General features: G+C 36.6%; 1 protein-coding gene across 4 annotated transcripts in view; it reads right to left on the bottom strand.

The window, feature by feature from the left end:
* CHM (CHM Rab escort protein) overlaps window positions 1-24,216 on the bottom strand; it is a 252,612-nt gene that overhangs the window by 203,542 nt on the left and 24,854 nt on the right. For all 4 annotated transcript variants that reach the window (XM_040467662.1, XM_040467664.1, XM_040467663.1 and 1 more), the window contains exon 2: window positions 15,088-15,154. In XM_040467662.1, coding sequence (XP_040323596.1) covers window positions 15,088-15,154 — 67 coding nt within the window. The remainder of the gene's footprint in view (window positions 1-15,087; window positions 15,155-24,216) is intronic.

Raw genomic sequence — 24,216 nt, 5'->3', positions numbered from 1 at the left:
AACTAGGGCAACACTTGATTCTTTGATGCTTCATATACATTTTCTCACCCCTATAGGAGACCACTCTTTTCTTTATCTAAATAATAGAAGGTAGAGGATTTCTGCAAGGCAGTAACATGAGATCCTGCATTAATCTCTTCCCAAGGACACACCAAACCTACATATGGATCATTTCCCTCTGAAATATATGTGAAAACTAGATGAGGTGCTTCTCCACAATGAAGAATAAAAAAACCACACCCAGATGGTAGGAGAAGCAAAGACACAATCTTGCCAAAAACCCTACCCTGGTGCTAGGGCACACAATAGAGAGGAGTCTCACAAGTCCAGTCCTTCTCAATATGTACCTACTAGTATGCAATAACTGCATAGTAATCAATAATTGCTTTAAAGGCAAATGGACTAAATTCTCCTAACAAAAGATACAGAGTAGCTGAATGGATAAAAACATAAGACCATCTATACGCTGCCTACAAGAGATTCACTTTACAAGGAAGGACACACAAAGACTGATAGTGAAGTGATAAAGTATATTCCATGCAAATGGAAACAAAAAGCTGCTATAGCTATACTTAAATCACACAAAATAGACTTTAAAACAAAGAACATAATAATAAAAGACAGAGGGATACTACATAATGATAAAAGTGTCAATCCAGCAAGAAGATATAACATTTGTAATTATATATGCACCCAACATAGAAGCACCAAAATATATAAAGCAAATATTAGCAGACCAAAAGGAAAAAAAAGACAGCAACACAATAATAATGAGGGACTAACACCCCACATACATCAATGAATTCACAAAGAAAATCAAGAAGGAAACACTGACCTTGACTGACATGTTAGACCAGGTGGACTTAGTTGACATATACAGAACATTCATTCCCAAACCAGCAGAATATGCATTCTTCACAACTGCATGTGGAACATTCTCCAAAACAGTTCACATGTTAAGCCACAAAACAAGCCTCAATAAATTCCAGAAGACTGAAATTATATCAAACTTCTTTTCTGGCTAGAGTGATATGAAAGTAGAAATCAATTACAATAAGAAAACTGGGGAAAAAATCATGAATGTGAGGAGATTAAACAACATACTACTGAACAAATAATGGGTCAATGAGGAAGTCAAAAATACATTCAGACATGGGATGCCTGGTTGGCGCAATTGGTGGAGCATGTGACTCTTGATCTCAGGGTTGTAGGTTCGAGCCCCACAATGGGTGCAAAGTTTACTTAAAAAATAAAATCCTTAAAAAAGAATACGTTGAGACAAATGAAAATGGAAATACAATGTAGCAAGATCTAGGAGATGCAGCAAAAGTGGTTTTAAGAAAAAATTTACAGTGACACAGGCCAACATCAAGGAAAAATTTCAAATTAACAATTTAATGTTGCAACTAAAGGAACTAGGAAAAAAAGAACAAAGCCCCAAAGCTGGTAGAAGGAAGGAAATAATAAAGATCAGAGCAGATATAAATGAAATAGAGACTAAAAAAAGAGAAAAGATCAATGACACTAAGAGCAGGTTCTTCAAAAAGATATATAAAATTGACAAACTTTTATCAAGATTAAGAAAAAAAAGAGGGCTCAAATAAAATCAGGAATGAAAGAAGTTAAAACTAGATAACATAGAAATAAAAAGGATAATAAGAAACTACTATTAAAAATTATATGCCACAGGGCGCCTGGGTGGCGCAGTCGGTTGAGCGTCTGACTTCAGCCAGGTCACGATCTCGCGGTCCGTGAGTTCGAGCCCCGCGTCAGGCTCTGGGCTGATGGCTCAGAGCCTGGAGCCTGTTTCCGATTCTGTGTCTCCCTCTCTCTCTGCCCCTCCCCCGTTCATGCCCTGTCTCTCTCTGTCCCAAAAATAAATAAACGTTGAAAAAAAAAATTTATAAAAAAATTATATGCCACTACATATATGAAACTACTATAAAAATTAACATATTGGATAACCTAGAAGAAATGGATAAATTCCTAGAAAATTAGTCTTCCAAAACTGAATCATAAAGAAACAGAAAATCTGAATACACCAATTACTAATAAAGAGACTGAATCAAAAAAAAAAAACTCCCAATAAACAAAAGCCCAAGACCAAATGACTTCACAGATGAATCATACCAACATTCAAAAAAGATTTAATACCTATCTTTCTCAAATTCTCTGAAAAAATTGAATAGGAGGAAAGCTTCCAAATTCATTTTAGAGTTACACTTATGCTTACACCAAAACCAGTCAAGTATATTACAAAAGTAAAATATATATATATATGTCCCAATATTCCTGATGCACATAGATACAAAAATCCTCAACTAAATATCAGTAAACCAAATTCAACAATATGTTAAAAGGGTAATACACCATGATCAAGTGGGACTTATTCTAGAAATGGAAGGATGGTTCAACTCCACAAATCAAAGTGATACACAGTATTAACAGTATGAACCATAAAAGTATGATCATCTCAATAGATGTAGAAAAATTATTTGATGAAATTCAATATCCATTTATGATTACAAAACTTCCAACACACTGGATATATACCGAATGTACGTCAAAACAACAAAGGCCTTATTTGACAAGTTCACAGTGAAAATCATACTCAAGAATGAAAACCTAAAAGCTTTTCCTTTAACATCAAGAACAAGACAGGGATGTTCACTATTGCATCTTTTATTCTACAGAGTATTGAAGTCCTAGACAGAGGAATTAGGCAAGAAAAATATGGCATATAAATTGGAAAGGAAGAAGGAAAACTGTCACTATTTACACATGACATGATATTACATAAAGAAAATCCTAAAGACTCCACAAAAGAACTTTTAATGCTAATAAAAGAAGTCAGTAAGGTGCAGAATACAAAATAAACAAAAATATGTTGCACTTTTATATACTAACAAACTATCAAAACAACATCAAGAAAACAATCCCATTGACAATCACATCAAAAAAGAATACCTAGGAATAAATTAAACCAAGGAGGTGAAAAATCTGTACACAGAAAACCAGAAGACATTGATTAAAGAAACTGAAGAAGACACAAAGATATTCCATGCTCATGAATTGGAAGAATTAACTCAAAGCCATCTACAAATTCAGTGAAATCTCTATCAAAATTCAAATGGCATTTTCACAGAACCAGAACAAACAATCCTAAAACTTGTATGGAACCACAAAAGACCCTGAATAGCTAAAGCAAGCTTGAGGGAAAAAAAAAACAAAGCTGGAGGGATCACACTCCCCAATTTTGAACAATATGAAAAAGCTACTGTAATCAAAACAGTATCATATTGGCATAAAAACAGGCACACAATCAATGGAACAGAAGAGAAAGCCCAGAAATAAACCCATTCATACATGGTCAGTTCACTTACAATAAAGGAGGCAAGAATACACAATGGGGAAAGGACAGCCTGTTCAAAAAATGGTGCTGGGAAAACTGGACAGCCACATGAAAAATAATGACACCAGAACACTATCTTACACCATACACAAAAATTAACTCAAAGTCGATTAAAGACTTGAATGTAAGACCATAAACAATAAACCTAGAAAACAATGTAGATGGTAATTTCTTTGATTTCAGTCTTGGCAATATTTTTTTAGATCAGACTCCAAAGGTGTTGGCAACAAAAGCAAAAATAAATAGTTGCTCCTATGTGGCTCAGTCAGTCCAGCGTTTGACTTTGGCTCAGGTCTTGATCTCACCATCCTTGAGTTCGAGCCCTGCGTCAGGCTCTGTGCTGACAGCTCAGAGCCTGGAGTCTGCTTCCGTGTCTTCCACTCTCTGCCCCTCCCCCACTCGCACATGCGTGTGCACGCGCATGCGTGTGCAGGCGCATGCGCTCTCTCTCTCTCTCTCTTCCAAAAATAAACATTAAACAAAATTTTTAACTAAAATAAATAAACAAATGGGTCTACATTAAATGAAAAAGCTTACGCACAGTGAAGTAAATCATCAACAAAATAAAAGGTAATCTATTGAAAGAGAAGATATTTACAAATGATAATAAGGGGAGAAGACCCAAAATATAAAAAGAACAACTTGGGGCGCCAGGGTGGCTCAGTCAGTTGGGCCTCAGACTTCAGCTCAGATCATGATCTCACAGTCCGTGAGTTCGAGCCCCATGTCGGGCTCTGTGCTGACAGCTTGGTGCCTGGAGCCTGCTTTGGATTCTGTGTCTCCCTCTCTCTCTGCCCCTCCCCTGCTCATGCTCTGTCTCTCTCTGTCTCAAAAATAAATAAAAACATTTAATTTTTTTTTTAAATAAAAAGAACTCAACACAAAAATAACAAATAACCCAATTAAAACTGAGCAGAATACCTAAATAGACATTTTCCCAAAGACACACAGATGACCAACAGGCACATGAAAAGAAGCTCAATATCATTAATCATTAGGGAAATGCAAATCACAACCACTATGAGATACCACCTCATACCTGTCAGAATGGCTATTATCAAAAATCCAAGAGGAACTTTTGGAGAAAATGGCAAAGCAGGAAGATCCTAAGCTACCTCATCCCACAGATAACACCCACATTGTTGTAAAACCCAGAAAATGACTTGAAGACCTGACAGAACAGACTTTCTTCAGAAAAATGTAGAGAAGAAGAGTCCACATTGGAATGGGTAAGAAGGGCAGAGAAGTGGTCCAGAGCTAAAGGAACCCCTGGACTGTCCTAGGGAGGAAGGAGAAGGAGAGGGTAAAAGGGGGAGAGAAACAGACCCTCACACCAGGGCTCCCCAGGCATGGGGAACTGTGGGAGGCCGGACCCCAGTGCCAGGCTGAGACCAGGTCGAGCAACGGCTCCCTGTTGACTCAGCCAACCCGGTGGTTCCCCCTCCCATTCCCCCACTTGAAAAGGCATACCAAAAGCCTTGTCAAGGCTGAGAAATCTAATTCCTGAAGCCTGTGGTCTGTGGGTGTTGGCAGTAATGTTACCCCCCTTTTTCTACCCCGGGTCAAAGAGAAACAAACAGGGGAACTGTGTTTTGCTAGCAATCTATCAACAAGGTCTTGTTGTGACCCGTTTAGAAAGTTCACAAGGTACACAGAACTAAATGTTTTGGCTGGCAGCGATCATGTGAAACCTGTTTATTCTTAGAATGACCTGATCCATAAGAGTCTTGATATAAAAGATTGTGTACAGCAACAATAAAGCCGTCACTTGGGCCATCAGCCCAGGGGACCCTCCTGTTCCCAAACTGGCTTCTCTTCTCTTCTTTTCTTTCTTACATTCCCCTACCCTCAGGACCCTGATCTCGCTGTTTGTTGCGCCAGTCGCAACAGGGAGCTCCCATGGGGAAGACCGGCGCAACAGGGAGCTCCCATGGGGAAGATGAATCACCATAACACTTGGCTTTGAAAACCAGAAGGGCATAATTTTGCAATCAGCATGGCTTCACATCAGGAACTTTAAAAATCAGCAGGCTTGGTTCTAGGAGAGCCATGAGGGCTATAGGAAACTAGGTCCCTGCCCTTAAAGAGACAGCACAACAAGTAGCCCTGTGAAGATACAGTGCAGAAACAGCAGTTTGAAAAACACCTAGGGTATATGGGAAGGAGATTTATTTACTAATTTCAGAGCCTGTGCTGAATGGGCAAGGATTGCTGGGAGACTTCTCCAGGAACAAAGGAGCTGGCAGGCACCCTTTCCCTCCGCTACCTCCCAGCCTAGACACATGAACAATTATAGGAACAAGCACAGTCCCTACACCTGCTAACCAGCAAACAGCAAGCCCCGCCCCTGTTCCTGCAGACATTCCCCCTTCAATATGTCCTTGAACAGAGCCCATCCAAAGCAGGGCCACAAGCATGGAGAAGGTGTGAGCATCCCCTACAGGGACCAGCACAACTCTAAAGTGACTTGTATCCTGGGAACAGGGGAAAATAATCACACACAACACTCTGAGGACAGCCCCCATGGTGGGCAGGGGGCAGAAAACTGGTCTGACTGCAGGCCCTGACCACCAATGAAAGCTTCTCAGGGGACAACACAAGGAATCTACCCAGCATTTTGGTACTACTACTGGATCTCTGGCAAATGCCTGGTCTGACTCAACTCAAGCCCAAGGGGGCCCAAGACTGGCCAACTAACAACACAAGGAGCAAACCAACACAATAGGCAAAGAGAGCCATCAGAGATGACTGGACTGAATGGAAAAGCAACTCAGCCACAACAGTATGGCACATGCAACACACATAGCAGATACTCCTGAAGTGTCAGGTTCTGTTAAACAGGGAACATTATACTGCAGAGCACTACAGGACCTCTTCTAGATAAGGCCACTACTTTCAAGAGAAGGAGTCATAGCTGACTTTCCTAACACACAGAAATAGACACAGAGAATTATACAAAATGAGGAGAGAGAGAACAGGACAAAATCCCAGCAAAGAAAGCTAAACAAAACAGAGATAATATGTTTGGTAAAGAATTTAACATAATGGTCATAAAGATATGGACTAGACTTGAGAAAACACTGGAGGATCTCAGTGAAACCCTTAACAAAGGGATAGAAAACATAAAACAGAACCCATCAGAGATAAAGAACTCAATAACTAAAATTAAAAATGCACTAGAGGGAATAAATAGCAGACAAGAGAAACCAGAACAAGGGATCAGCTACCTGGAGAACAGAGTAATGGAAAGTATTTGAAGTGAACAGGAGAGACAAAAAAATAATAATAAATGAAAATACATTTTGGAACTCAGCAATATCATCAAATATAATAACATTTACATTATAGGGATCTGAGAAGGAGAAGAGAGAAACAGGCAGCAGAAAATTTATTTGAAAAAAACAATAGCTGAAAACTTCCTGAATCTGGAGAAATGGAAATCCAGATCAAGAAGGCATAAAGGTTCCCCAAGAAAATCAACTCAAGGAGGTCCACACCAAGACATACAGTAATTAAACTGGCAAAAAGTAGTGATAATTTTCAAAGCAACAAAAGAAACCAGTTACACATAAGGGAAATTCCATAACACTATCTGATGATTTTCTTCAGCAGAAACGTGGCAAGCCTTAAAAGAGTGGCATGATACATTCAAGGTATTGAAAGAAAAAACCCACAGCCAAGAATACTCTATCCAGCAAGGCTATCACTCATAATAGAAACAGAGATAGTGTCCCAGACAAGCAAAAGTCAAAGGAATTTATGACTGCTAAACCAGTCCAAAAGGAAATATTACAGGAGACTCTGAGTGGAAAAGACCAACCATAAGCAGGAGTAAGAAAATAGGAAGAAGAAAAGCAATAAAATTAAGTATCCCTAGAAAAATCAGTCAAGAAATGCACATACACAAAAAAAAAAAAAAAAAAAAGGATGTAAAGTATGACATCATATACCTAAAACATTAGGGGGTAAAGGAGTAAAGACTGAGCTCAACCTTAAGCAATCATTAACTTAATACAGACTGCTATATGCATAAGATGTTACATACAAACAGAATGATAACCTCAAAACACCAGCAACAGATATGTAAAAATAAAAAGGAATCCAAGTATATTACTAAAGAAAGCCAACTAACCATGACAGAAGACAGCAAGGGAAGAATGGAACAGAGAAGAACTACAAAAACGACCATAAAATGAGTAAGAAAATAGCAATAAACACTTATCTATCAATAATTATATTGAATGTAAAAGGACCAAACACCCCAATCAAAAGCCACAGGTTGCCAAAATGGATAAAAAAAAAAAATAAAACCCATCTTTATGCTCCCTACAAGAGACTCATTTCAGATCAAGTGACACATTCAGATAGACAGTGAAGGGATAGAGATGCATTTATCATGCAAATAGATGTGGAGAAACAGCTGGGCTAGCAGTTCTCTCAGACAAAACAGAACAAGAGACAAAAAAGGACACACAAAGGAAACAATCCACCAAGAAAATATAAAAATTACATGCAAATATTCATGCACCCAACATGACAGCACCCAAATATGTAAATCAGCTAACAACAAACATAAAGGAATTAATTAATTAATAGTAGGGGACTTTAACACTCCATTTACATCAATAGACAGATAATCCAAACAAAAAATCAAAAGGGAAAGAGTAGCTTTGAATAACACACTGTACCAGATGGATCTAACAGATATATTCAGAACAATCCTAAAACCCCAGAACACATTCTTTGCAAGTTCACATGAAAGATTCTCTAGAACAGACCATGTATTTTCAACAAATTCGAAAACAAAAATCAATCATACCACGCATCTTTTCTGACTACAATATAATAACAGAAAACAGCCACAAGAAAAAATCTTGGAATGGATAAAGATGTATACACACACACACACACACACACACACACACACACACACACACTGGAATATTACTCAGCAATCAAAAAGAATGAAATCTCGCCATTTGCAACAACGTGAATGGAATGAGAGTGTATTATGTTGAGTGAAATAAGTCAGAGAAAGACAAATATATAATTTCACTCATAAGTGGAAATGAAGAAACAAAACAGATGAACATAGATGAAAGGAAGCAAAAATAAGATAAAAACAGGGAGGGAGACAAACAATGAGACTCTTAAATACAGAAAACAAACTGAGGGTAGCTGGAGGGGTGCTGGGTCTGGGGATGGGCTAAATGGGCGATGGGCACTAAGGAGAGCACTTGTTGGGATGAGCACCAGCTATTATATGCAAGTGATGAATCACTAAATTCTACTCCTGAAATAATTATTGTACTGTATGTCAACTAACTTGGACTTAAATTTAAAAAAGTAAATAAATAAATGAAAGCACAGGTGACCACAAAAAAATAAATACTGATGTCAATTTCTGTAGTTGCCATAATAAATTACAATAAACTCAGTGGCTAAAACATTAAAAAAAAAAAATCTGGAAAGAGCACAAATACATGGAGGTTAAATAACATACTACTACACAATGAATGCATCAACCAAGAAACCAAAGAAGAAATAAAAAAAAATAGAGACAAATGAAAACATAACAATCTAAACTCATTGGGAGGCAGCAAAAGTTGTTCTAGAGGGAAGTTTATAGCAGTACAAGCCTACCTCAGGAAGCAAGCAAAATCTCAAATAATAACCTAACTTTACACTTAAAGGAGCTGGAAAAAGAACAAACAAAACCCAAAACCAGAAGAAGGAAGGAAATAATAAACATCAGAGCAGAAATAAATAAAACATAAACTAAAAATACAATAGAACACATCAATGAAAGCAGGAGCTAGTTCTTTGCAAAGCTCACAAAATTGATAAACATTTACCTAGATTCATCAAAAAAAGAGAAGACTAAAATAAACAAAATCAGAAAGAACAGAAATAAACAACACCAGAGAAATACTAAGAGAATTATAAGAGAATATTATGAAAAATTATATGCCAACACATTGGTCAACCTAGAAGAAGGATAAATATGTAGAAACATGTAATCTTCCAAAACTGAATCAGGAAGAAATAGAAAATTTGAACAGATTACCAGCAAAGAAATTGAATCAGTTATCAAAAAACTCCTATACCCAACAAAAGTCCAAGATTAGACGGCTTCACAGGCAAATGCTACCAAACATTTAAAGATTTAATACCTACTCTTCTCAAACTATCCCAAACATACAAGAAGGAAAGTTTCCAAATTCATTTTATGAGGCCAGCATTATCCTGAAGCCAAAACCAGATAAAAACACCACAAAAAAAGGTAACTATAGGCTAATAACTCTGAGGAATATAGATGCCAATATCATCAAGAAAATATTACTAAAACAAATACAACAATACATTTAAAAAATCATTCAGTTACCAGAGGGAGGGTGAGATGGGGGATGGATGAAACAGGTGAAGGGGATTAAGAGTACACTGATCATGTGATGAGCACTGAGTAAGGTATAGAATTATTGAATCATTATATTGTATACCGGAAACCAATATAACGCTATATGTTGAATATACTGGAATTAAAAAAATGGTACTTTTTTCACTTGATCTAGAAAAGGAGACTTAGTATGAATGTCAATGTTTATTTATCACTGGACAAAGGAAGGAGAGAATTGGGTCTGCCAGAAATGAACAATTTGATCAATAAAAATCTATGAGGTAGAGCAGGTTTCATTGCAGTCTAGATGAACTCTGAGTCAACATTCCTGACTCTTTTCCAAGTAATCTCTAGTCTGGCAGTATTTCTGATCCAAAGTAGAGAATAATTTACATACAGAACAAGAGTAGTCAGTCACTGATATTTTTCTCATTTTAAATAAATTCACTGACAAATATATAAGTTTTGAAGAATAAGAACAAGTTTATAGGATCTGAACATTATTGGGATAAAATAAATTTGTTCAATTCATGCATTATCATCTAAGCAAAATTAATAGATACAATTCCACAAATAATCCATTTTATATATAAAATAAAATTACTTTTACTAGAAATTACCATTGTTAACATTTTAGGTCCAAGTAGAAGATCACTTAATTGACTTCTTAACTGAAGATCCATTGAAGAAGATTACTGGCACTCCCTACTCCTTCTATACAGTATAACGTTGCCTGCCACGATGTGCTAGACAATGGGGGCTAGCAGACTTCTGACAACTCCTTTGTCTCCAAATGACTTCTGTCCTATGAATCATCAGTTTTGTTTGTACCTAATTCTTAATTATGTAATTATGTTATGTGAATTATGAGCAGAAAGAATGTTAATTCTATGAAAACTAGGTTGAACACTTTGAGACAACTTAATAGTGCTACACATAAATTGACTAATTTGGTATTGAGCAAGATAGCTACAAAAGATTAATAAAAGAGGGGCGCCTGGATGTCTCAGTTGGTTAAGCATCTGACTTCGGCTTGGGTCATGATCTTGTGGTTCATGAGTTCGAGCCCCACATGAGGCTCTGTGCTATCAGCTCAGAGCCTGGAGCCTGCTTCAGATTCTGTGTCTCCCTCTCTGTCTGCCACTCCCCTGCTCACACTCTCCCTTTGTCTCTCAAAAATAAACAAACAAACATTAAAAAAATAAAAAATAAAAGTTTTAAAAGATGAATAAAATAAAAATCTCAAAAGAAAAAAATAATTACAAAACAATCAACATGATACAACACATCAACAAGAGCAGCAATAAAAACCATACATACAATCATTTCAACAGATTCAGAAAAAGCATCTGACAAAGTGCAACTCACATTCACAATGAAAACCCTCATCAAAGTAGGTTTAGAAGGAACATACCTCAACATAATAAAGGCCTTATGTGAAAAGGCCCACAGCTGACATTATCCTCAGTGGAGAAAAAACAGAGCTTTCCCCCTAAGATCAGGAACAAGACAAGGATGTACACTCTCACCACATTTATTTAACGTAGTACTGGAAGTCCTAGCCACAGCAATTAGACAACAAAAATAAATACAAGGCATCCAAATTGATAAGGAAGAAGTAAAACTTTCACTCTTTGTCAATGACGTAATACTATACTCCACCAAAAAACTACTAGAATAAATGAATCCAGTCAGATCACAAGATACAAAGATCCAATTGATATTGTACACTAATAATGAAAAAGCAGAAAGAGAAATTAAAAAACAATACCATTTACACTTTCACCAAAAATAATAAAATACTGGGGAGCCTGGGTAGCTCAGTTGGTTGAGCATCCAACTTCGGCTCACGTCATGATCTTGCGGTCTGTGAGTTCCAGCCCCACGACGGGCTCTGTGCTGACAGCTCAGAGCCTGGAGCCTGCTTCAGATTCTGTGTCTCCCTCTCTCTCTGCCCCTCCCCCGCTCATGTTCTGTGTCTCTGTCAAAAATAAACATTTAAAAAAATTTTTTTAAATAATAAAATATCTAGGAATAAACTTAACCAAAGAGGTAAAAGACCTGTACTCTAAAAACCATAAAACATTGAGGAAAGAAATTGATGATGATACAAACAAATGGGAAGATATTCCATGATCATGGACTAGAAGAACAAATAATCAATAAAATGTCCATACTACCCAAAGCAATCTACACATGTAATGCAATCCCTATCAAAATACCAACAGCTTCTTTCACAGAACTAGACCAAGCAATCCTAAAATTTATATGGAATCACAAAAGACTCTGAATAGCGAAAGCAATCTTTAAAAAGAACAAAACTGGTGGTATCACAATCCCAGTTTCAAGACACACTGAAAGCTGTAGTGATCAAAATGGTATGGTACTGGCACAATAATAGACACATAGATCAATGGAAGAAAATAGAGCCCAGAAATAAACTCATGATTATATGGTTAATTATCTTCAACAAAGCAGGAAAGAATATTGAATGGGAAAAAGACAGTCTCTTCAACAAATGGTGTTGGGAAAACAGGATAGCTACATGCAAAAAATGAAACTGGACCATTTTCTTACATTATACGCAAAAATAAATTCAAAATGGATTAAAGACATAAATGGGAGGTCAGAAACCATAAAAATCCTATGAAAGAGCTCAGGCAGTAATTTCTCTGACATCAGTTGTAGAAACATCTTTCTAGATATGTCTCCTCAGGCAAAGGAAACAAAAGCAAAAATAAACTATTAGGACTACATCAAAACAAAAAGCTTATGCACAGCAAAGGAAAAAAATCAATAAAACTAAAAGGAATCTATGGACTGGCAGAAGATATTTGCAAATAACATATCTGATAAAGGGTTAGTATCCAAAATATAGAAAGAACTTATGCAATTCAACTCCAAAAAAAACACAATTAACCCAATTAAAAAATGGTCAGAAAACATGAGCAGACATCTCTCCAAAGAGGACATTTAGATGACCAACAGACATATGAAAAGATGCTCAACATCATTCATCATCAGTGAATTGCAAATCAAAACTACAATGATTTATCACCTCCCATCTGTCAGAATCACTAAAATCAAAAACACAAGAAACAAGTATGACAAGGATGTAGAGACAAAGGAACCCTTGTGCACTGCTGGTTTGAATGGAAACAATGCAACCACTGTGGAAAATATTATGGAAGTTCCACAAAAAATTAAAAGAGAATTACCATATAATCAGGAATTCCACTAGTGGATATTTGCCCAAATAATATGAAAACACCAATTCAAAAAGATATATGTACCCTTATGTTTACTGCAGCATTATTTACAATAGCTAAACTATGGAAGCAGCCCAAGTGACCATAGATATACAAATGGATAAAGAATACACACCCACACACACACACACATACATGCAGAAGTATTAGCCACCAAAAAAAGAATGAAATCTTGCCATTTGCAACAACATGGATGGATCTAGAGAATATAATGCTATATGAAATCAGACAGAGAAAGAAAAATACCATATGTTTTCACTTATATGTGTAATTTAAGAAACAAAACAAATGAACAAAGGAAAGAGAGACAAATAAAAAAACAGACTATTAAATATAAAGAATAAACACCAGAGGGGAGGTGAGTGGGGTGTTGGGTGAAATAGGTGAAGGGGATGAAGAATACAATTATCTTAATGAGAACTGAGTGATATAGAGAATTGTTGAATCACTATACTGTACACTTGAAACTAATAACATTGTTAGCTATAACAGAATTAAATTTTTTTAATTAAAAAAAATTTTTTAAATCAAGAAATAAGTGTTGGTAAAGATGAGAATAGGGAATCCTCATGCACTGTCGGGGGAATGTGAATTGGTACAGCCTCTAGGGGGAACAGTATGGAGTTTCCTCAAAATATTAAAAACAGAACCACTATATGATCCAGTAATTCTACTTATGGGTATTTATCCAAAGAAAACACTAATTCAAAAATTTATATGCACCCCTATGTTCACTGTAGCATTATTTACAATAGCCAAGATATGGAGAAAAAAAACCCTAAGTATAAACTGATAGATGAATGGATAAAGGATTATACATATATACATACACACACACACACACACACACACACACACACACACAGGAATACTACTCAGCCATAAAAAAAAATGAAATCTTGCCATTTGAGATAACATCGATAGAACCTTAGGGTATTATGCTAAGTGAAGTAAGTCAGAGAAAGGCAAACACCATATGATTTCACTTAAATGTGGATGGAATCTATAAAAGAAAAACAAAACAAAACCAATGTTATAGATACAGAGAACAGATTATTGGTTGCTGAGGGGTGCAGGTTGGGGGGGGTATATACAAAATAAGTTAAGGGGACCAAGAGGCACAAACTTCCAATTACAAAGTAAGTCATGAGGATGTAACGTACAGCATGGTGACTATACTGAATAATGCCATATTGCAAATTTGAAAGACTAAGAAAATAAATCTTAAAAATTCCTATCACAAAAAAATACAATGTTTTAACTTTGGTCAAAGATGGTAACTAGGCTTATTGTGGTGATATTTTCCAATGTATGAAAGTGGTCCAATCATTATGTCATACACTGGAAACTAAGATGATGTTGTATGTGAAATATACTTCAAAAACAAAGAAAATATGAAACCCAAAATAAATAGAACATACAGGTTGTATACAGCCTCACACTTATATATGAAAAAAAGTAAGTGGGGGCGCCTGGGTGGTGCAGTCAGTTGAGCGTCCGACTTCAGCCAGGTCACGATCTCGCGGTCCGTTGAGTTCGAGCCCTGCGTCAGGTTCTGGGCTGACAGCTCAGAACCTGGAGCCTGTTTCCGATTCTGTGTCTCCCTCTCTCTCTGCCCCTCCCCCGTTCATGCTCTGTCTCTCTCTGTCCCAAAAATAAATAAACGTTGAAAAAAAAATTTTTTTTTAAAAAAAGAAAAAAAGCAAGTGTGAGATTTCCCAGTCTCTTGGATTATTTATCATTTAAAAAACAAAATCACTCGTGAAAAAAATTATGCTACATTTGGTTAATTCTCAAAGAAAACATCACTACTTCGAAGAGTAAACTGTAAACCTTGTATTTTATATATTTCACGTATTTTGGGTGAAACTAAAACAATTGCAATCATTTTTCTAACTTAAATAGTTTATACATAATATAGACACATATGAACACACACATGTGTGTATTTATTGTGATTCTGTATAGAGATATTTAGGAAGTATTAATGCTACCATCGATAAACTTACGAATCAACATGCAGAACCCTCTGGCCACTTCTTGAACATGCAGCTGCAGTGATGGATTCAGGCAAACCTATGAAAACACACACCTATATCACTTATAATGTAAAAATACATACATATATATTCACTTATAATATAGCTTATAATACATGCTATATATTATACAAATAGTTCAACGCATGCCATCACTGCATAAAAGGAGTTTAACAAAAGAGGCTCATCCTTATATTCAAAATGATAAAGTTTATACTATTATAGCATTGGATATTTGCTAAATGTATACTGCTTATACTAAGAATTTTATTATGTGGAAGAGATTTTTTTTTAAATCAAGTACTATACTGAAATTCTTTTTGTATGCAAATTTCCATAAATGAGCAATTGTCAAAATATTATTAATATAGCACTTTGTTATTAAAGGAGCTACGTTCCCACACTAGCTCCTCTCATTTTCTCAACCATACCGAGAAAGAAGCACCACTGGCATACACATTTTAGAAAGTAAATACTGAGGTGCAAATATGTTAACTTGTTTCCTAATGCTTTAACATTTTTTTCTATTGTTGAAGTTTGAAACCAAATCTAACTCCAAAGCCACAGTGCCTATGAGGGGGAATGGGATACATTTTTCAATTTAAGTAATAGGTTAACTAGTTTAAAAGGAGGCCATTTATTGAGACCTGAAACCATAAAACTCCTAGAAGAAAATACACGCAGTAATTTCTTTGACATTGGCATACCAGCATTTTCCTACATCTCCTAAATCAAGGGAAACTACCAAAACTACCAAAACTACATAAAACTAAAAAGCTCGTGCTCCGCAAAGGAAACTATCAACAAAACTAAAGTAACCTACTGAATGGGAAATGTTTGCAAATGACATATCCAATAAAGGGTTAATATCCAAAATATATAAATAATTTATACAATTAAACACCTATATAAATAAGTAATCCAGTTTAAAATGGACAAAGGACCTGAATAGATATTTTTCCAAAGAATACATACAGATGGCCCAAAAACACATGAAAAGATGCTCAACATCACTGATCGTCAGGGAAATGCAAATCAAAACCACAATGAGATATCATCATATACTTGCCAGAATGGCCAAATACAAAAAGACAAGTAGTGAGGTGTTGAGGATATGGAGATAAAAGAACCATTGTGAACTGTTGGTGGGGATGCAAACTGGTGTGGCCAGTGCAAAACAGAATGGAGGTTCCTCAAAAAATTAAAATTAGAAATACCATATGATCCAGTAATTCCGGTATCAAGTATTTACCCAAAGAAAATGAAAACACTATTTCCAAAAGATATATGCACCACTATGTTTATTGCTGCATTGATTACAATAACTAAGATATGGAAGCAATCCAAGTGCTCACAGACAGATGAGGAAAAAGAATTTGTGTCGTTGTGTGTGTGCATGTGTGTGTGTGTGTGTGTGTGTGTGTGTGTGTGTGTGTAATGGAATGTTAGCCATAAAAAAGGATGAGATCATGCCATTTGCAACAACACAGATGAACCTAGAGGGTATTATACTAAATTAAATCCATGAGACAGAGAAAGAAATACAATATGATCTAATTTATATGCAGAATCTAAAACACAAATGAATAAACAAACAAAAGCAGAATCAGACTTATAAATACAAAGAACAAAGTGATGGTTGCCAGAGGGGAGATGAGTGGGGGCACGGGCAAAATGTGTGAAAGGGAACAGAAGATACAGACTTCCAGTTATGAAATAAGTCACAGGAATAAAAGTACAGTGTAAAGAATGTAATCAATGGTATTTTAATAGCAATGCATGATGACAGATGGTAGTTGCATTTGTGGTAAGCATGGCATAATGTATAGAGAAGTTGAACCGCTACATTGTACAAATGAAAATAATAAAACACTGCATGTCAACTGTTGTCTAAATGAATGAATGATGAATAAGAAAATACTATTTTTTAATTTTTTAACGTTTATATTTATTTTCGAGAGAGAGACAGAATGTGAGCAGGGGAGGGGCAGACAGAGAGGGAGAAACAGAATCGGAAGCAGGCTCCAGGCTCCCAGCTGTCAGTATAGAGCCTGATGCAGGGCTCAAACCCACAAGGCATGAGATCATGACTTGAGCCAAAGTCGGACTCTCCACTGACTGAACCACCTAGGCACCCCCAGAAAATACTATTTTTGAAAAGAGACCATTTACAAGATACATTATCTCACTTTCTGGTTAATACAGCAGTTTGAAAACACCACTAGTGTTTTAGAATCAGAGTAAGCCACAATATAAAATTGGTTATCATGTAAGGAAATATATATTACTACCACAAGTACTAACAAAAAAAAATCACAAATTACCAAAGAATGATTTCATCACAAAACAATTTCAGATGTTCAGCTGGATAGACTAGTTAATACCCTACATTGTACATTCAAGACTGTTCCCCAGAAAACACCCCAAATACCCAAAGTGATCTCGAAAAAGAAAATCAAAGCGGGAGGCACCACAATCCCAGACTTCAAACTATACTACAAAGCTATAACCATCAAGACAGTATGGTACAGGCACAAGAACAGACACTCAGATCAATGCAACAGAATAGAGAACCCAGAAATGGACCCACAAACGTATGGCCAACTAATCTTTGACAAAGCAGGAAAGAATATCCAATGGAATAAAGACAGTCTCTTCAGCAAGTGGTGCTGGGAAAACTGGACAGCAACATGCAGAAGAACCAACCTGGACCACTTTCTTACACCATACACGAAAATAAACTCAAAATGCATGAAAGACCTCAATGTAAGGCAGGAAGCCATCAAAATCCTCGAGCAGAAAGCAGGCAAAAACGTCTTTGATCTTGCCGGCAGCAACTTCTTACTCAACACGTCTCCGGAGGCAAGGGAAACAAAAGCAAAAATGAGCTACTGGGACCTCATCAAAATAAAAAGCTTCTACACAGCCAAGGAAACAATCAGCAAAATTAAAAGGCAAACGATGGAATGGGAGAAGATATTTGCAAATGATACATCAGATAAAGGGTTAGTATCCAAAATCTATAAAGAACTTATCAAGCTCAATACCCAAAAATCAAATAATCCAGTGAAGACATGGGCAAAAGACATGAATTGACATTTCCCCGAAGAAGACATCCAGATGGCCAACCGACACATGAAAAAATGCTCAACATCACTCATCATCAGGGAAATACAAATCAAAACCACCATGAGATACCACCTTACACCTGTCAGAATGGCTAACATTAACAACTGAGGCAACAACAGATGTTGGCGAGGATGCGGAGAAAGAGGATCTCTTTTGCATTGTTGGTGGGAATTCAAGCTGGTACAGCCACTCTAGAAAACAGTATGGATATTCCTCAAAAAACTAAAAATAAAACTACCCTATAACCCAGCAATTGCACTACTAGGAATTTACCCACAGGATACAGGTGTGCTGTTTCGAAGGGACACATGCACCCCCGTTTATAGCAGCACTATCAACAATAGCCAAAGTATGGAAAGAGCCCAAATGTCCTTCGATGGATCAATGGATAAAGAAGATGTGGTACATATATACAGTGGAGTATTACTCGGCAATCAAAAAGAATGAAATCTTGCCATTTGCAACTACGTGGATGGAACTAGAGGGTATTATGCTAAGTGAAATTAGTCAGAGAGAGACAAAAATCATATGACTTCACTCATATGAGGACTTTAAGAGACAAAACAGATGAACATAAGGGAAGGGAAATAAAAATAATATAAAAACAGGGAGGGGGACAAAACAGAAGAGACTCATAAATATGGAGAACAAACTGAGGGTTACTGGAGGGGATGTGGTAGGGGGGATGGACTACATGGGTAAGGGGCACTAAGGAATCTACTCTTGAAATCATTGTTGCACTATATGCTAACTAATTTGGATGTAAATTAAAAAAAATAAAAGCATTTAAATTAAAAAAAAGACTGTTCCATAACTTTTTATCATAAGATCTACCATTTCAGAAGCTATTAAGAATCATTTATATCAGTCAGACAAAGCATGTTTTGAAAGTTTAATGGAATTCTATAAATACTACCACTGACTCACTACAATGAAGCACATATATTTTTTTTTTTTGGCAAGGGTTTAAACTACACACTAAGCATCAAGGATTTCAAGAAAAGAGAACAGTTATCTTTTTTATGTAGAAAAGCAATATGCATATGGAAGAAATTGCCACAATCTAGTTAAAAACCACATTAAACACAAGCTCCAGCTGCATTCACAGAAGAACTAAAGTTTTCCACTGGCGACTACTGTGGGCATATAGTGTTTGGTTCAAAAACAAAGTTCTAACCAAAAGTACTGAAGGTAGCCATTAAATATAAATTACTGGAAATAAGCCCAACATAAACTTTCAACCTTAACTTTGGATAATAATTCAAAGAAAAAGATGGGGCGCCTAGGTGGCTCAATCAGTTAAGCGTCCAACTTTGGCCCAGGTCACGATCTCACAGTTAGTGGGTTTGAGCTCCATGTTGGGCTCTGTGCTGACAGCTCGGAGCCCGGAGCCTGCTTTGGATTCTGTGACTCCCTCTCTTTCTGCCCCTCCCCTGCTCATGCTCTGTCTCTCTCTGTCTCTCAAAAAATAAACATTAAAAAAAAAATTCAAAGAGAAAACATAGTAAAAATGTGTGGTATAGAAGGAACTAAGAAAAAGAAGTTTAATTAAGCACCCTTAGTTCTTCAGTTAAAACTGCAATTTTTCTGTCTTTTATCTTAAAACTATCTGAACTTTTTATACCTAATGAAATAACTTTTCTTACTAATGAAATGCAGACACTATTGTGCTTTAAAAGTTGCTGCCAAGCATCTTAGTTAAAAAGGACAACAGGAAATATTTGGGAAGGAAAATCAGTATGTTAAAGCATGTAAAAAGACAGCATTAATAATATACCACCAAGCATTAGTATAGGGCTTTATGGTTCACAATATCTTTTCACATACATCACCTCACATATTCCGCATTATAGTCCTGGGAGGCAGGCATTATTATCCATGTGACAAAATGGGATGAGAAACATTAAATAACTTGCCAAAAATCAAGTAATTCGGTAATTTGATATCTCAAATTCCAATTACCATGGTAAATTCACTCTCTTCAACTTGGACATGAGTCCGAGAATGAGGATTCAAGAGAAGGACAGCAGCATAAAGAAATGGGCATGGTCTCAATCAGACAGACCTATGCTTGAATCTTAACTTTGCTGTTTTGTTAGCTGTGTGACCTCAGACAAGTCACTTGCCATCTCTGAGCTTTTGTTTCTTCATCCATCAATGGGAATGCCACCATTTACCTCATAGGATCATTAAATTGTTAGCAGAGGGTACTTGTTCTATAAAAACGATCTACTTTTGTTATTCTTCAGTAAGGTATTTTAGGAGCAATAAATTTTAATCGAAGTACTACTCTGAGGTCAAGCAAAATTACTCTCCTCTACTTGGCCCAAAGTAGCATAGGCAAAAAAGCATGTGGTTAATCCATGGCTACAATCAACAGTCAGAAGTCATGCCTCTGGCAGACAAAGGAAAGCCAAGGACAGATTTCAATATTGAACATGATCTGAGTTCAAATTATACATAACCAAAAGAACTATCATTTATGTTTACCGTTAATACTTCTATCCAGACATCTCCCACTAGTTTGTGAAATTGATAGGCTGGCTCTACATTAAAGGCAAGGACCTATTATCTTCATGCTTCAAATGATTAAAATAACAGACTAATACAGTTAGTAATATCTTCCTAGATTTCATATTTTTTCCCGCCCATTCAATAAACAGAGTTCCTTGAACAGAGGAAGTATGTAGTAGGTTCGCTATATTTGTTAAAGGAAAGAAAAGGAGAAAGACAAAATGGGGAAAGGGAAAATAGAGGGATGAAGCAGACTTTGACAAGTGATGAAGAAAAAAGGTAAAATAAATACAATTCTGAGCCTAGAAGAGCTCAGTCTAAAGACTAAGAATTTAGGGGGGCCAGGTGGCTCAATCAGTTAAGCGTCCGACTTCAGCTCAAGTCATGTGTCAGTTAAGTGTCTGACTTCGGCTCAAGTCATGATGTCATGGTTTGTGAGTTCAAGATCTGCATTGGGCTCTGCACTCAAAGTGCAGAGGCTGCTTGGGATTCTCTCTCCCCCTCTTTCTGCCCCTCCCCCAAAAAAATAAACTTAAAAAAGAGTTCTGGATCTTAAAAAAAGAATAAGGATTTAAAGGGATTAAAATAATAAATATAATTAAAACTATTACAGGAACACAATGGAAAGATGCATTTCCTCTGTAGAAGAGGGTCACTGAAAGCTCCAAAGAGCAGGGGACACTAGCTGTCTTTCAGGATCTGGAATCCCACTGAAGAATAAAGAAGGAAAAAGTGAAAGAAAAAAGGAAAGTAGGAGGGAGTATTCCTCGTAAAGGGTAAAGAAAGAGAGAACCAAAAGGTGATATTCAAAAAAGAGTGGTTGGAGCCAAACTGTGGAGTCTGAACTTGAAACCTGTAAGCAGCAGGGAATCTTGAAAGGATTTTAGTCAGAAGAACAGCATGGTCAAATCAGTAGTTCAGAAAAACAAAAAAACAAAAACAAAAAAAAACACCTCTGGTAATAGCATGAAGGATAAACGTGTATAAAATTGGAGCTTGGGGCACCTGGCTGGTTGAGTATCCTATTTCTGATTTCAGCTCAGGTCATGATCTCAAGGTTCATGGGATTGAGCCCTGCATCTGGATCTGAGCTAACAGTGGAAGCCTGCCTGGGATTCTCTCTTTCCCTCTCTCTCTCTCTTTCTCTGCCACACCCTCCTTCAAAATAAATAAATAAACATTTTTAAAATTTGGACTTTTAAGTTTCAGGTTTTCTTAATTATTGTTTAGGAAAAGTTAATACATTTAAACTTTTTGGTCTTATTGATACTTTAACAAAATAAGTAAAATAACTGCTTGTTTTGTTTAAATTCATATATATAAGTTCAATTTTTTTTTTCAATGTTTTTTATTTATTTTTGGGACAGAGAGAGACAGAGCATGAATGGGGGACGGGCAGAGAGAGAGAGGGAGACACAGAATCGGAAACAGGCTCCAGGCTCCGAGCCATCAGCCCAGAGCCTGACGCGGGGCTCGAACTCACAGACCGCGAGATCGTGACCTGGCTGAAGTCGGACGCTTAACCGACTGAGCCACCCAGGCGCCCCTATATAAGTTCAATTTTAATAGCATTTAAAACCTTAGCCAATTTAAAAATAAAGCCTTTTTTAACAATTGGCACCATAAAAAGTGAACTACTTTTTAATCATTACTCAAATTCACACAACATTTTGTGAGGCCTTTTTACAAAACCTATATAAGCTTATAATGAATTATATAGTCTCTCCCATAAGGAAAAGCCAGATGAGTTAGAAACAGATAACCTAAATCAGGGTCAAATCACAAAGCATTACACGGCAAACACTGTAAAATATATGAGTACAAAGATACAACCACAATGTTTTCAATTACAGGATGGGGCTAATAATATATCTCATAGGAATTTAGGGAGGAATAGGTACAAAGTAATATAAAACATCTTAAACAGTGCCTTCTAGCATGTCACTGACATTCAGTAAATACTGGTTCTGTTCCCATCTCTTCCTACCCCTTCAATAAGATTAGTTATATGAAGGGGGAGAAAAATCAGTTATTTACTATTTACTTAAGTTATCTTTAAAGATCCAACAACTTGGGGCACCTGGGTGGCTCAGCTGGTTAAGCGTCCAACTTTGGCTCAGGTCACGATCTCATGGTTCCTGAGTTTGAGCAGTACATAGGGGCACAGCTGTCAGCTGTGCTGACAGCCCAGAGCCTGGAGCCTGCTTCAGATTCTGTGTATCCCTCTATCTCTGACCCTCCCATGCTTGCACTCTATCTCTCTCTCTCTAAAAATAAACATTAACTTTTTTAAATAATAAAATAAAGATCCAAAAACTTAAAAGATTTTAAAAAAGAAGTCCCAATACCAGATAGCTTCCCAGGGGAGGTCTACCAGATGCTTAAAGCGAGATAATACCTATCCTTCTCAAGCTATTCCAAGAAATAGAAAGGGAAGGAAAACTTCCAGACTCATTCTATAAAGCCAGTATTACTTTGATTCCTAAACCAGACAGAGACCCAGTAAAAAAAGAGAACTACAGGCCAAAATCCCTGATGAATATGGATGCCAAAATTCAATAAGATACTACCAACTCGAATTCAACATCATATAAAAAGTATTATTCACCATAATCAAGTGGGATTCATTCCTGGGATGCAGGGCTGGTTCAACATTCGCAAATCAATCAACGTGATCCATCACATTAATAAAAGAAAAGAACCATATGATCCTGTCAATCAATGCAGAAAAGGCCTTTGACAAAATCCAGCACCCTTTCTTAATAAAAACCCTTGAGAAAGTCGGGATAGAAGGAACATACTTAAACATCATAAAAGCCATTTATGAGAAGCCCACAGCTAACATCATCTTCAAAGGGGAAAAACTGAGAGCTTTTTCCCTGAGATCAGGAACACGACAGGAATGCCCACTCTCACCGCTGTTGTTTAACATAGTGTTGGAAGTTCTAGCATCAGCAATCAGACAACAAAAGGAAATCAAAGGCATCAAAATTGTCAAAGATGAAGTCAAGCTTTCGCTTTTTGCAGATGACATGATATTATACATGGAAAATCCGATAGACTCCACCAAAAGTCTGCTAGAACCGATACATGAATTCAGCAAAGTTGCAGGATACAAAATCAATGTACAGAAATCAGTTGCATTCTTATACACTAACAATGAAGCAACAGAAAGACACATAAAGAAACTGATCCCATTCACAATTGCACCAAGAAGCATAAAATACCTAGCAATAAATCTAACCAAAGATGTAAAATATCTGTATGCTGAAAACTATAGAAAGCTTATGAAGGTAATTGAAGAAGATTTAAAAAATGGAAAGACATTCCCTGCTCATGGGTTGGAAGAATAAATATTCTCAAAATGTCAATACTACCCAAAGCTATCTACACATTCAATGCAATCCCAATCAAAATTGCACCAGCATTCTTCTCGAAACTAGAACAAGCAATCCT

Source organism: Herpailurus yagouaroundi, unplaced genomic scaffold (assembly GCF_014898765.1).
Source record: "Herpailurus yagouaroundi ecotype Mexico unplaced genomic scaffold, PumYag 67555, whole genome shotgun sequence".
In the NCBI taxonomy this organism is placed as follows: Eukaryota; Metazoa; Chordata; class Mammalia; order Carnivora; family Felidae; genus Herpailurus; species Herpailurus yagouaroundi.
Note: the sequence above shows the minus strand (reverse complement) of the source record. Positions and strands in the feature narration are given on the sequence as shown.